This window comes from Stegodyphus dumicola, chromosome 3 (assembly GCF_044657685.1).
Source record: "Stegodyphus dumicola isolate Sdum_Otavi_A_Nest chromosome 3, ASM4465768v1".
Lineage (NCBI taxonomy): Eukaryota > Metazoa > Arthropoda > Arachnida > Araneae > Eresidae > Stegodyphus > Stegodyphus dumicola.
The window spans coordinates 106771260-106787258 of NC_140770.1; the positions used below are offsets into that span (position 1 = coordinate 106771260).

The window sequence follows — 15999 nt, forward strand, 5'->3', positions numbered from 1 at the left end:
CTGATTTCAAAATTTGCAGTAGTTTGGAGCAGCACGTAATAAGAATTTATGTATTCTTAGCATGCTTAAATTTAATAAATGCATTCAAAAACGGAAATCAGAAAAATATTTGGACCTGAAATTTTACATTATCATACAGATATCAAATAATTATCAGCGATTTCTTAAGCCACTATATAAAAGTTCTGAATTTTCTGACATCACTGCTCTGACAGAGTTATTCTAACACTAACAAGAACATAAAACTTATAAAAAGAAGAATCCAGAAAAGAAGCTTTCCTGTATAAGAAATTTTTCTCAGATATAAAGTTCATATTTTTTGAATTTTTCAAACTAAGAAGTTTAACCTTTTTATATATTTAAAAAATACTTTTGTTAGTTTAGTAAGTTTTAAAGATGTGTAAACAAAACAAAAAGTTTCAATTAATAGATTATCTCTTGTCATGTCATCTGATTTTGAAGCAATCAATAAAAACTATAGTGTAATATTATTTATTTAGTTAAATTGATTTATCAGCCAATAAAATCAGCTAATTGATATCTGCTAATGAGAACTATAATAATCTGCACAAATATCTTTTGATTGCTTCTGCAATTCCGAAACCTACTGGTGCAGTCATGAGCTTTGTAAATACTGTTCGATCTTGTGGGCTTGCTCACAGGCAATTTCCAGATTTTCTTCAGTCCATGCAGTCTGAATACTCTGATGCACTGTATTACACGGAAGTAAGGTGGTTTAGTGCAGGATGTGTTTTCGATCCAGTTTGGCAGCTGAAAGACAACATTGTGTCATTCTTCCATGAGAAACGGTGTTCTGCAGAGTGCGAAATGTTAGAAGACACAGAATGGCTTTCGGAATTTGCATTTTCACAGACCTTCTTTGTCATAGGGGCAATTTGAATGTCAAGATGCAATGGAAAAATCAATTTATCGACGATATCTGGGATCATTTCAAAGCTTTTGAACTAAAACCCAATCTGTTTGCTTTGCAGCTAGCTAAGAACGACTGGTCTCATTTCCCGAGGCTAAATTCAATACCCTCAGTAAATGAAGAGAAGCTTAAGAATTATGAAGATAGCTTAGAAAAAACTGCATTTTGAGTTCGAACACTGATTTCATGATTTCAGTGTCATTCAAACAGAATTGGATATTTTTACCATGCCTTACAATGGAAACTGTGAAGCAGTGAGGTCAGATTTGAAGCTTGAATTAATTGAGATGCAATCTAATTATCATCTCAAGCACTTGTTTCTAAATGTGCTAAAGTTAAGAGTTTTATAAATCATTATTGAAAGTAAGTTTCCCAAATTTAATATCTCATGCTCAGAAAATCAGTGCTAAAGCGTTTTCAACTATGAACCTTAGAAAGAATTATTTCAGAAGTAGACTGACAGATGAATATTTAGCCTCGTTTCTTAGAATCAGTGTATCTTACTTTGAACCTCAATATAAACTTCTAAAAATGAAATCCCAATTTCATAATCTCATTAAGATATTTCAATAGTAATACTTGTATATTGTTTTTAAAATTTTAGAAAAATTTATCTTGGCCCGCCATCCCCCCCCCGATTTTTGACGCGCAACCAAAAAAGTTTACCCATCCCTGCACTAATTACTTCTAGTATTATTGACTTTTTTAAGATAACCAAAATCTCTTCAAGAACTTTTTAAAAGGTTTCTATTGCAAATAAAAATTATGTAGCACAAAAAACTAGATTCTAATCTTCTGAGCGCAGTTTTTAAATTAAAGATACATAGAGCTTGTCTTTTTTTCAAACAAATCAAAAACTACGTACAGTGAATTAGTTTAAATTACTGCTTTCTAGGTTATAAAGGGGGTAGATTATATCTCCATTAATGTTTTCAAGATTAATTTCTATACCCATTTAAATTGACAAACATTTGTTAAAGATAAAATTCCAAAAATACACTTTGAAGTGTTTGATTTAAGAAATACTCAGCACTGAAAAGTATTTCACACTTTCTGAATAATCTTTATTTTATATTCAGATAAATATTTTCAAAGTATCTGTTAGTTAAGCATCCAAACCTGTTAAAAGATGTATTTCCAAATAAGAAAGTGAATTTAAAATAAAATTGCAAAATGTAAGTATCTGTCACACCAAATTCTCACTAACATTTAGATATCACCGATTTCCACTATAAACTACTACATAAACATATACTATCAGGTATTTGCTAAAAACTGTAATCAAAATTAGCTTTTACTACATAGGTATTTGAAATGAACACTTTTTTCAAACAAGGAAGTGCATTTTACAGCAAAAACTCAATTATCCTGAAATTTAAGGAAATGCTGAATGCCAGATATTGTACATGGGGAGAGAAGTATTTCGTACAGTTGAGCACATAAAAAATAAAATTAAGAGTAGAAAAGCTAAATGAAATAGTTTTAAAATTTTGGTTAGAAAAGAAATTTTAGGAATTAGAAGAATTTTTTGGCAAAAAATTATAAAAACAGCCACTTTTATTTGTTACCCAAACCCTACATCTAAAATTGTGTTAAAAAAAGGAGGGGAGGCATTTTGGACACAAAAGCTAACATTTTCATACAGAACTGAAACTTTCAGCATGGTAAGTGACCCCCCCTCCAAAAAAACTAACTTTTGTTCACTCTGTCAACAGATGCCATTAACAACTGATTTGTAATTCTGAAAGCATCCACAGGTATGCAAAATTTTGAGTGTTAAAGCTTTTCTAGTATAAATAATAAATATTATTTGAAATATTCAAAATTTAAACATTCAGGGAGTAAAATATTGTCTGGACAATTCATATGCTTACTAAAAAATTAATCCAATAGCAATATTTACAGGACTGATATAAAAATATCCTTAGGAAAACTAAGAACATAACACAAAAATATCACCTAATTAAAGGCAAATTTTAACTAATTAAAAGTATAATAAATGTTTAAAATACTGGTACCTAAATTTATGGTTTGAAAAAGCAGGATTTGTCTGCATAAATACACAGTGTAAATCTACATATAAATTTTCTTGAATCTCCCAGAAAATAAAAGTAATAATGAGAAAATTTGTAACATTTATTATTTAAATTAATCGGTTATTTATAATTTCTTTATTATAACTTCTCCTTTATGTTCCCTCGTCAGAAATGTAAATCAGTGCACAGGTTTTTGAATTATAAGAAACAGCATATTTTTGTCTTTTGAGGCCATGTTATTTTAGTCCTACCATCTCTGATAAGTTTTTATTCAGCTTGCATTGTTAGCTACTGACATTTAAATTGTTATGCCAGTTACAGTTTTGAACCAACTTCACTTTACACTTAATCATGTAGTCTGACTATTAGCCTGCTATCAAAGCAAATCAAACTATATTTAAAACTTTTTAATAAACTATATTTTAAACTATATTTTAAAGTTTAAAATATATTCAAACTATATTTTAAACTTTTATTTAAAACTTTTTAATTAAAGCAAAATTTGAAACCTGTATTTTATAAACATTGTAGTTCATTTTAGACATAGCAATATTCTGCTTAACATCTGTTAAAGTTTGGAGCCAGTTTATGCTACCAAAGCAAATCAAACTCTGTAACTTTTATTTAAAAATTTGAAATCTGCATTTTATGAACAACCTTTAAAAATATTCCCACGTTTCTTATGAAGCTAAGAAGCTATGAAATTTAATAAATGATCCACATAATGAAGCCTGAAGACTCAAGTTCATTCTCAAGTTCTCAAATTTTTTTCAAGATCCACATAGGGATGTCCTCTCCCCAAAATTAATCTTTATTTAAAGAAAGCTGTTAATCATAAAAAACTGTTAACAGCTGAAGTCCAGACACATTGAAAAAACAATAACTATTTCCTTGATTATAAGATACATTACCCTCCTCCATATAAATGTAACTAAAAGAAAGTTGGGTCTTGGACACATATATAATTCTGATTTACTTATTATTCTTAACAAATAAATTATTTCAGAAATGCTAAAAATTATTATCAATTGTTATCACTCTTCTAAGACCAAAGTTCTTTTCCTTTTGTGGTAGAGAAATTAAAAGATTGCATCATACAATCCATGAGATGCTTGAATTGAATAAATATAGTACTTGGATAATTAATATATATATATTTTTTTCCAGTACACATGCTATTTTATACCTCAGCAAGTTTGAGCTGCTCAAGCGAAACTGGTTCTTGAAGAGATTCCAGGAACTGCACAGCATACTTTTCAACAGGTGTGAGCTACAAATGAGAAAATATGAAAATTACATAAAAATATTACAAGAGATAATGCATAATATATTAAAATGTCATGTTCAATATTAACATATGAACAAATATTTACAATTATTGAAAAAACGTTAAATATTTATTTTCACACCTTATCATTGCACATGTACAAATATAAAAGCTTAAGACGAGCTGATTTAATACAGAAAATTATAAGATTAGCTCTGAATAAGCTGAAATAATCTCTAAATATGTACGGAAAAAAAAAGCAGATTTCTCAACCAAGGTTAATTGAATCAATTTTATATATTTTCAATAAATTTTTATTGCTTTATAATATTTTTTCTTACCATTTCCTTAATGAAAGAGAGGGGGGGGGGTTCAATTTTTACATGGAAGGCAGAATTTGAAAATATTCTTAATCATCAAATATCCCCCCCCTAAAAAAATTCCCACAGCTCCCAACACTGAAGTATTTTATGCAATTTGCAACTTCAAACTAGCAAATTTGTTTCAAAAGTCAATAACACAATTCAGGCTTTCAAATCGGTTAGAACATGATTTTAATGATGTTACATAATTGATTGTAGTATAATTAACTTTATTATTATTTTAAATATTATACTGTTGTATACCTTTTAAAGCCAAAAAAAAAAAAAAAAAAAAAAAAAAAAAAATTGATCCTAATAAGGAAAGGAGGCCTTTAATGAGTTAACTATTGCCCAAATCTGTAAAACATATTTGGAAAACTGCTGCTTTTCTACCTCATCAAGACTATATCTTTGGTATCACAGCTCACAAGTATGCACACTCACGTGGAAACACACATAAAAGTTTATTAAAATCAGGCAAATTTTAACAACATTTAAAAATTAGTTAAACCACTGTAAAAACGTTATAATGGGTTGGGGGGGAAGAAGGTAACCTTATGCTGATACCATAAACAATCCTATCAGGTAAAGTTACACCTGCAGTATTAATTAAAATCGAATCAGACACAACACTTATCAAAAATAATGAATGACATACCTGTTCCATTAATTTTTCAAGTTCCTCTTCAGCAGGAGACTTTTCTTCATTATCGCGGCTATCAGTATCTAAAGGTATAGATTCATCAAATTCTGCAAGCTCTGCCACAGCTTCTGCTTGAGCAGTTTTTGCAGCTTGCAAATCTGATTCTTCTTCAGCCATTCCCAAAGCCTGGAAAAATAACAGCTTAGTACAAACTCCTAAAACTAAATGAGCCGTTAAAACATAAGCACAAAAGTACAAATTTAATCTATTCATATGGAAAGGTGGAAAATAATTACTTGTTCCAGCTGGGACTGTGAAAATAATTCAGCATTTTCTGGAGCAGTATCAGGCATTTCTTCGATTTTAGGATCCTCAGCAGAGAATTTAGAAAATTCTTCTCGAAGATCAATTCCAAAGAGTTCGTGAATAGTATTCTAAACAACAAAACCAATATAAGATGTTGTTCCCACATAAAATATTAAATATAGAGGGGGGGGAGAGAAAACATAGTATATATTTTTTCTTTTCTAGAAATACCTTTTTGAAGAAAGCAGTTGTGAAATTGCCCCCTTCAATAGCAAGATCTCCAAGAATTCGTTTTTGATTTGCTTTCTTCAAAATATTTTCTTCTATTGTTCTTTCACTTATTAACCTGAAAAATAAATAATTTTAAATAAACTTCTATGAAACAATCAAACTAGACAGCAGAATGCAACTAATTTCAGCAAAACACATAAAGTAAGCAAACACAATAAATTTTAACATAAAGCAAAAAATTTATATTGAAAACAGTTTGAAATTTTAGCATAAGCTTATTACCCTTCACTGCCCCTGACTGGATCTTCACCGTGACATGAACATTGATCTCCAAGTTAGAAAGAACTGATGTAGATATCAACAATTACTGAGTTCAACTATTAATGGCATATCTGCCAATCTTGACATATGACAAACCATGAGTTTTCAGGAGATTTTTGTACAGTGTGGCTGCACCATTTAAAAATAATTCCAAACCGACTTAAATCTACTTGATGATTACTACTACGCATGATTCAAGTTCTTCAAATATTTATAATATGATCTTGATGCAAAATATATCAGCATTTAATTAGCTATTCTTAACTTTATTAGCCCAAAGGGCATTAAAGCCAAAAGGCATTTCATTTTGACAATTTGCATAGAAAATTTTCAAGAATAAACTCAATTGGAATGATACCATTCCATCTAAGGAGCTGAAGGTCTAGTTAAATTTCTAAGGGAGCTACCAGAAATCAATAAATTACAAATTTCCTGGATCCATTCTTATACGTGAAGCCATCATTATTAATCTTCATGGATTCTGCCATGCATCCGAAAAAGCGTTCGGTGCGGTGATTTAAATCGTCTGCCAGAAATGGAGCTACAGAAACAAGTCTACTGTGCAGCTAATCAAGAGTTTGCCCAATTAAAGCTCTAACCATTCCATGACCGGAACTGTCAGCTACACTGCTATTGACCAACTTGTGGCAAAGGTGCTTGTAATTCTTCAAATCAAATTCAACCACATTTATCCATGCAGTGATTTAATGATTGCATTAGCCTGGATCAAGAAGTCCCCTGAAAGATTAAAAACCTTAGTGTCTAATCGGGTCCAGCTGATAAACTCTTTGTGCCCAAATTTTCACTGGAGGTAAGAATTAAGTACCTTCTTTCGATGCAGGGTGTATATGTTATGGCATTACTTACACCTACGCACCACAGCCTTGTAGCACTATTTTTTGGTATTTACTTAGGAGAGAATAAAATTATTCATTAGCAGAATAAGTCCATAAAGATAAATGTACATTTCACTTTTCAAATTGTTGCAACCAAATATTATCTTATTTAAGCAAATATTATAATATATAAAATACAAGGTGTTTATAAAGACCCGGACCCAGTTAACTCTTAAAATAATAAAGATAGATTAAAATTAATAACATAAATGGTTAGATAGACTCAAAAAGTTTCATGACCCTTGTCAATGAAATTCCATGAGTGCCCCCTTCGTTGCACGGAGAATATCACGTCGATATTCAATTTCATGCCAGGTACCGCCAAGCATGTCGGCATCCATAGAGGCTATTGCGGTTGTAATTCTGGCTTTTAGGTCATCAATGTTCGACACTCTTCTCCTGTAAACGTTGTTTACACATCAAAAGTAAACATAACATTGCAATAGTTGCCAAAAACAAAAGAGAGAAAAATGCAATTAATAAGCAGACAATATTTAGAAAAGTACAGATATTTAGACTGGAAAATGAAATTATCCGAAATTAACCACACACGCAGACGATATTTACAAAAGTAAAGATATTCAAACCTGAAAAGGAAAATATACAAGTTATTCCATCAATAAATGCCATAAGTTTGTTTATATCTTAATTATTTTATGAGTTATTAAACATCAAAATGGGTCCGGGACTGTATTATAATATATAAAAAAATATTATCATTTTATATTATAATATTTGTGTTACATTTAATTCCTTTAAATATAACACAAATATTGTGTTAAGGAAATTAAATAATGAAGAACCTGCATAAACATATGTATGTTTCTTGTATTGTAATAAAACAACGGTAACTAGAGCCATCAAATTTTGAAATAATGTACGTTTCCACAAAATATGGGCATCCGGAATCCCTAGTTTGGAATTTGTTCTATAATTGATTTCTCATTGTGTAACACTTTAACAAATTTTTCATTAACAAACTCAAAAATTTCAAAGCGAGCAATGGCAACACTGTAATCTCCAGCGTGCAAGACTGTGTATCACAAATTCTAAATTTATATAAATAACATTTTGTGATATTGCTATTGAATTTATAGTTCAACTGCAAAGAACATATTTAATAAATAAAGGTAAACACACAAAACGTTAGAAAAAAAGCTCATTTGGGCATAATATAAAATCTGAAAAATTTCAGGTTTTTTTTAAAAAATTATTATTAATTTCCTTTTGTGATTTTCTTACACTTGGCAATCCTGAGTAAGGAAGGAAAGCCTAATTTATTAAAGTACTTAACGAAGTTATTAAAGTGACTTTGTGTATTAAGTGACTTGAATTTATTAAAGAATATGACGAAAATAACATTAACAAGAATGTACATACTACTATGCGGATTAACTTAAAATAATTTACCAGATATAAAAACAGTTAACTAGCAATAAAGCAAAATTAAACACAAATATTCATTTATTAAATCTCCAAATAAAAATTCAAATCAAATACAATTTTATAAGCAAAATAATTATGCTGAAGATCGCTAGGACTTAAATTTCCACAATCTACAGTTTTACTAATTCAATAAATTTCATTTATTGCTAAAAAAAAGGCTTTCTTTAATAAATGCTAAAAATTATTAAAAATTAAAAATCAGGAGATATAAAAAAAAAAAAAAAAAAAAAAAAAAAAAAACTGGGTGAGTCAGCAGCTACGCAATCATTATAGCAAAAGTAATTCTTGGTTCTTATTTCTGAGGTTAAATTTTTTCGTTTTAAAATTCTCAATTTTAAGGAACCTAAATGAGTGACTGGGAGAGCTAAATATAAAGACAATTTTCATATTATTGTTTCCCAAAAAAATATACACACATCTGCAGAACATACTTGTCAGCAACTTTTTTATAATTATTTCATTAAATAAAATTCAAAGGCATATGATGTTTGGCAATCTGCACATATCATGAAACTTCTGTCTACAGTCCTTTAGGATGATGTCACACATTTCTGTTATTTTCTCTGCATTTGACAAGAGACAGTCAGAATCATTATAATCTTAACTAATATACAGCCCTTTTTGAAAGAACGAAACTTCTTGTTATTACAATCTCATCAAAAGTATTTTCAATGGTAGCTTGAACATTCTGTAAATTTCAGCATCACTTTTACCAAATTTATCACAAAATCCAATTCACACATATCACTATTCTTTATCAAACATATATGATGAATCACAAACATTTTATGGGTTAAAATAGCAAAACACAAAATAATCTGAAAACTTTCAGATTTTATATTACGCCCAAAAGGGCTTTTTTCAATGTTTTGCGGTGTTACCTTTATTTATTAAATATCATGCTCTTTGCACTTAAACCACATAAAATCGAATTCAACAGCAATATCACAAAATATTTAAAAAGATCATATCTTTAGAATTTCTAATACACAGTCTCGCGTGCTGGAAATAAAAAAAATGTTTTATTCCATACAGTGTTGCCATTGCTCACGTTGAAATCATTGAGTTTGTTAATGAAATACACATTAAAGTTTTACAAAATTTGAAAAATATATTAAGAGTTCAAAATTCAGACTTCCAAGTGCTTGTGTTCGATTGGAAGTCAACATTCTTCAAAATTTGGTGGCCCTAGGTACTCGGTTTTTTCACAACGGGAGAAACATTCATGCACATTTTTCATTATTTAGTTTCTTTACATATAATGCATGGCAATAATATTTGGTAGAACCAATTCGAAAAGGAAATCAATGCAGAAAGTGAAATGACGAGAAATGTCATTCTGAGACTAATAGCCTTTGGGCTAATAATGATATTACAAAAAATTTACCTAAATAAAACTGCATACACAATCTCTTAAATTTCTAATGATCATGGGGAGAGAAATATTGGACAGTATGTTTATTAATGGGACAATGCTATCTTTTATATTTTAAAAACAATTAATAACACATTGCTTCAAATTAATACCTTAATTTTAGAAAAAATTAAATTCTGACCATCTGCATGAAATTTACCTATAAATATGAACATCTCTTGTTTGACCAATTCTATGACATCGATCCTGTGCTTGAGCATCCATAGTAGGATTCCAGTCACTGTCATAGAAAATTACAGTGTCTGCTCCTGTAAGGTTTACGCCAATACCACCAGATCTTGTTGATAAAATGAAGCAAAAAATACGCTTATCTGCATTGAATCTCTCCATTAGGGCCTATAAGAAATAAAAATAAAAATTCTCTTAATCATTCACGCACCAAAAGATTATATGTTCAAAGAATTAATGAAATTAGGCATTATCTTCTAATCTCAAGGGCATTCTAAGACAGTATAACAAGTGAGAAACCCATAAAGTATAAAGTATGAGATTTTAAAAAATAACAAAAGCTTATTTATCCTCCCAGAAAATGACAGTTTGTTTTACACAGGATGCTTCATAAAGTGTGCAGACTGAATTCTGAGACATTTAAAGATTGTTAGCACTGTTCTCATCATTTTTATAAGCTACTAACATGCACTCGGCAACTACGATTAATTCAGCAGTTTTTGCTTTTTTATTTAAGTGCCATGTCATTATCATAACATGACAAAATCATGTAAACCCATTACATAAACAGGTATCACACACCTTTGCGACCTGCTCTGTATAAAATGGATAATGGATAGCATGAATATGTAGCACCAGCAGAATAGAACTACTTACACATCTCACAAGAGACTTGTTTTATAGAAAATTATTTGGGTGCAGGATAACAAGAATGGCCTGAGATGTCACGACTCCACCTCTTACAATTTCATTTTATGGAATTATATCATCTCAAACTGCAAACTGTTCATGAACTAAAAACAAACATTCAATGAGTCATTAGTAAAAACAATACAGATGTGTGAAAGGAACACCATGAACTTTATCACTACAGTAGCTGCACACCGAGAAATTGGAGGTTGATGTTTGCTAGATGTTATTATTTTGACACTTTATGCAAGTTATTTGCTGTATTTTTAAATCAATACAAGTTATGAATTACTTTATATAAGTTTAACTTATCATTACTTCTTACTTTTACCCTTGGATAATGTGACTGACTAAACTGAACTAAACTGAACTAATCAAATGCCAAATAATAATTCATCTCTTTAATGTTACATTCTCGAGCCTGCTTGATTGCTCTCTGGGGATTGCCTTGAAAGTTGAAGAGATCTGTATTAGCAAATTCATTTAATAATCCTTGAAACATGTCTTTTGCAATGCCATGCAATGCTTCATGAATTCCTGCTGCAGAGGTTGTTAAAAGCAGGCTCTTGAACAGCGTCAAAGATTGAAAATGTGTCCTTTTATGTCTCTTTTCACCACGAAAACAAAGAGAAGTAATGGGGGGAGGGTAAGTCAAGGTTGTATGGCACTTAATTCTTGGTCAGAAACTGCCTCACTATCAATGCACTTGTCATGGTGGATGATCCAGGTGTTGGTGATCTGAGGATGGATATGAAAGTTGGATTTTCGAAGTTTTGTCAGTGCTCGGATGTAAAATGCTGCATTCATTGTCATTCCTGCAACCATAACACACCATAAACTCACACATGTATAATTGTTGAAAATACTGTGCACGACCCACATTTTTGTCTGTCTTGGTGGTGGATGGCTGCTCCTCTTTTCATCCTGTAAGTTCTCTCTCCCTCTTTGAAGGTCATATGCCAAATTCCCATGTTGTTCGGAGGTTTCTTGAAGTCTGCATGCAACATGTTAAAATTGTCCATCTCAGATTTTCTGGAGTTGCATAGAAAATTTGATGGCATACATTGCTTGATCGAATGATGATCTTTTTTCTTTAATATGTCACCGGCACACAAATTCAGTGCATTTATAATTTGCTCATTCCCGCTACGGTTGGTCGTGATGTGTGCTCCCCAGCACAAGTTTTCCTACTCACCACGCCTCCTGCATGATGTGCCAGAGCTAATCTTATTACTTAAAAACATAGTAAAAGCTTTTATTACATATTCTCAAGTAACTGAAAATTATATTTTTCTGCATAATTTGATATGGCTTCAAAAAAAAAAAAAAAAAAGTGTACAGCTGAAAGTTAATATATTAAAAATAAGTTGTTATTAGAAAAATTATGCTAAACAGAGCTATAACTTCTATGAAGATTTTCTTTTTGTATGTCAGGAAACTACATTTTGAAATGCAGTACTACTTGCAGAGCAATATATGAATCCTCTTAAAATTTAGCAATACACATTATAGCGTATGCAAAAAGTTTTAAACCTTTCATCTATCATATAGCAATAATATTAAATGTAAGTAACACAGCAAGACATTCACTATACTGCAGTTTTTTCCAGACACCCGTATTTATTTCACATAATTTTTGCAGTGATAAATAATGCATGAAATATACTAACCTGCCTCTGCTCCACTTTTGTATTGCCATCCAATCGTAAGTATGTATGACCATGATAGTTAAGGAACTGTTCAAGAATATCCAACATACGTGTCATTTGTGTAAATATTAATACTCTGTGATGATTAATTTTCAATTCCCAAAGAAGATGAGCAAGTCTTTGTAGTTTTCCTGCAGAACAAAAATTATGCTCTAAAAATAATACTTTTTACTAAAAAAATCATCAATCCAACAAATCTATAGAACAGTAAAGATTTTACTTCTCAACTTAATGTACATGTATTAATAGAAACCAAGTTGGAAAATAATTTTCTAAATTGATACAATATGAAATAAAAAACTTCCAAAAAGATATAAAAAAACCATTTCAATTAAATAAACTAAACTCAGTGGTGCAACTGCTTTCTTGACCATGGGCCCCGGGATACGTAAGCATATACCCTGAACAAGTGGTGAGCTTGCCACAGAACCCCTAGTATTTAGTGCCCAAGTGAACTTGGTACTAATTTTATCAACCCAAGGGATGAAAGGCCTTCCAGCCCAAGGATCAAACCCTGGACCTGTGGTGACACTGCGCCACCAGGTGCTTTACAACTAAAAAGTCTCTCTAATTGTCTTCTTATGCAAAATTATGACAATTTAAACATTATTGAAACATAAAAATAAAACTGATAAAGGTAATCATAATATTATAAAGAGCAATGGGATGGGGACATTCAAATTATTCTGAAAACAAAATTCCCAATAAATATGCTCAAAATACCAAAAATTAAACATGTATACTTACCACAATCATACTCAATAAGGCGTAACTCAGGAAACTGGGTTTTCATATTACTAACGATTGGATGAAGAAAGGCACAAGCTGGAGAAAGATAATCAGTTAACATTTCTGCATTCCTCTGCTCAGTATTTAATCTTGAGGGTGGAGGATGAGATACATGTAACTGCACAGAGGGTGCTGTTACAGCAGGAACAACGAAAACAAACCTGTGATTAAACCATATCATAATATTAACTGCAACAGAAATAAAACATTAAATCTTATAGAAGCAGTAATTAAGTTAATCACTTCACAAATGCTTGGCGAAATAAATTCAAGTTATATGGAATAAATTTACATAAGCCTTTTTTAATACAACTGCCAAATGCTTGATTGAAAACATCTGTTGAGACTGTTTACCTTGTCATTAAGAACAGTGTCCAGGGTGCTCCACTAAAGGCCCGTCCACACGACTACGTTCAAAACGTAGCTGACGAACACACTTTTACGTTATCAGCAAAAAAGTGTCCAAACGAGTACGCTGGCGAAGAGTGCGTTTAACCAATAGAATTATTTTGTGCAAAAATCACGTGGCGCTTTAATACAGCGTCAACGGAGCTGTATCTTGTTACTTCGCTGTGCTTTTATATGTTTGCGGCAAGTTGCGTGAATCAGATGATTTTTTGATAGCTGAAACTTTACTTCATTAAGCAGAGGCAAAACTGCAAAAAAATGACGAGAATGGTTCCGAAAGATTTATTTACAGCAACCTGTTCAAAAAGATTTTTTTTTTCTTTACTGCCTCGTTTGCAAAATGAATATCCGGAATTATTAAATTCCTACTATTAGCTCACACTCTCCGTATATCTTGTTCAAATTTTCAGTCGCTAATAAAATACTTTTTTTCATCCACTCAAGTTCAAATACAATTTTTTAAATTTGTAGTGGACGACACTTGATGTTAATACAGCTTTTTCACATATTAAAATTTTTTAAATTTTTCTTTGTGGACCTACTCCTCCTCCCTTGGTCTTTTTTCTTTTTATTTATTTTTGAATTTAGAATGAGGTTCAAACTTTGGACAGTTTATGAGAAATTATGTGCATGATAAAATATGCAATAAAGTAAAAATAAAGAGATAATTTATAGATGATATATGATAAAGAGATGCAGATATATTATTACATACGGATTTCTATTTGCAATGAACATTTTTAAACTAAATTAAAAATAATAATAATAATGAATAAAATAAGAAACGAAAACAAAAATAATAGGTAAAATAAGAATATAATGATTCATGATTAAATATAAAAAACACGTTTCAAAATGAGAAAAGCTAACTGAATTACACCGTCTACGGGTGAGGTTCGAACTTGCCACCTTTCCATTCCTCCGCCACCAAAGCAGCGCGCTGACCACTCAGCTATCTATGATAATAGTTCTTGTAATAAATAATGTAACAAGTAGAAGTCGCTGCAAAGGTAATTTAATTAAACTTCAATAAATGATTGCTGTATGACACAAGTTGTAACTTTCCTCCAAAATTTCGTAATTGTATTTTATTGAATACTCTTTCACAGTCAGCTACTTTATTTTAGAAGTTGTTATATTGCTGAAGTTAGTTTTTGGTGTATTTAATATTAGGATATTTATAGAGCTTTTTATTACACATGATATAGCCAATATTTATAATAATTAAGGAGAATTTTGTAAGGCAGAAACTTTGATTTCGTAGAAACTGTAATTTATTTATTACTTATGGTGTTATAAACAGGTGAAGCATATGGATATACTGGTCGGATCATTGCTTTATGAATATAGTTTTCCTCTTTAATGAGAATTTGAAATTTATACCATTATATATGGTTTGACAAATGCTTTATAAATATAGTTTTCCTCTTTAATGAGAATTTGAAATTTATACCATTATATATGGTTTGACAAATCTGAACATGGCGTGAACAATGCTGATTATTTTATTGCTGTATACAGTTATGATATTTAAGCAAAAACTCATCCCTGTGTGGTTCTGACGCCATATTAAAACGGGTAAGCAAGAAGGTTTTCTGATTATGACACGTGATAAGAACTCGGTCGGCTATTGGCTGTTCGTTCACGTTACGGACGTAAAAGCTGAACAGGAGCAAATTCAGTTTTACGTCTTTTGCATCACGCGAATTTATGGCAGCGTCAAAAAAGTCTTATGTAGCAAGCTTACTCATGTGGACGGGCCTTAAAAGAGGATTGATGCAACACAACTAGGAAGGAATGAGTCAGATAGATATAGCTTACATGGTTTTAAACCCTGCCTTTAATTTTGAGCAGTCATTTAAAGAGTTCCACTAAAAAAACTTATCAACTACATCTAATAGAAATTATTCTTTCCCTCCTTTTTAAATTCTTAATCAGAAGAATCATTATGCATGCAATTTAAGTACAGAACTTATGCTTAAAACCACAATTTTCCAGTGACCTAATTTCTTTATATAAAATAAATACATGAAATTAAAATAGTCCAAAACAATTAACCCTTTGTTGCATACAAATAATCTAGAGAAATTAAACGAAAATGTTTGTAATTTTCCTACTTAAAATAAACTTAGTAAAAATTTAGAAAAAAATAATTTTATTCAAATTTCGTTTTAAATAATTGCTATAGTTTCTTCACTACAGTAGACAGCATGCATATACAAATCCCTTCATAATGATTTACGATCATTGCATTTGAGATCATTTCCTGCCTTGTTTGCAGTGATCATTACCATCTTCTAAACGGTAAATCTATAACTGACATGTACATACAGTTCCCCCAAAACACATTCATTTCATTGA

General features: G+C 30.7%; 1 protein-coding gene across 5 annotated transcripts in view; it reads right to left on the minus strand.

Moving 5' to 3' along the window:
* Positions 1-15999, minus strand: part of dom (domino helicase) — a 220359-nt gene that overhangs the window by 83447 nt on the left and 120913 nt on the right. For all 5 annotated transcript variants that reach the window (XM_085813136.1, XM_085813138.1, XM_085813137.1 and 2 more), the window contains 7 exons: positions 13189-13391; positions 12403-12572; positions 10014-10210; positions 5777-5891; positions 5536-5673; positions 5255-5425; positions 4154-4237 (listed from right to left, as the gene is read on the minus strand). In XM_085813136.1, coding sequence (XP_085669262.1) covers positions 4154-4237; positions 5255-5425; positions 5536-5673; positions 5777-5891; positions 10014-10210; positions 12403-12572; positions 13189-13391 — 1078 coding nt within the window. The remainder of the gene's footprint in view (positions 1-4153; positions 4238-5254; positions 5426-5535; positions 5674-5776; positions 5892-10013; positions 10211-12402; positions 12573-13188; positions 13392-15999) is intronic.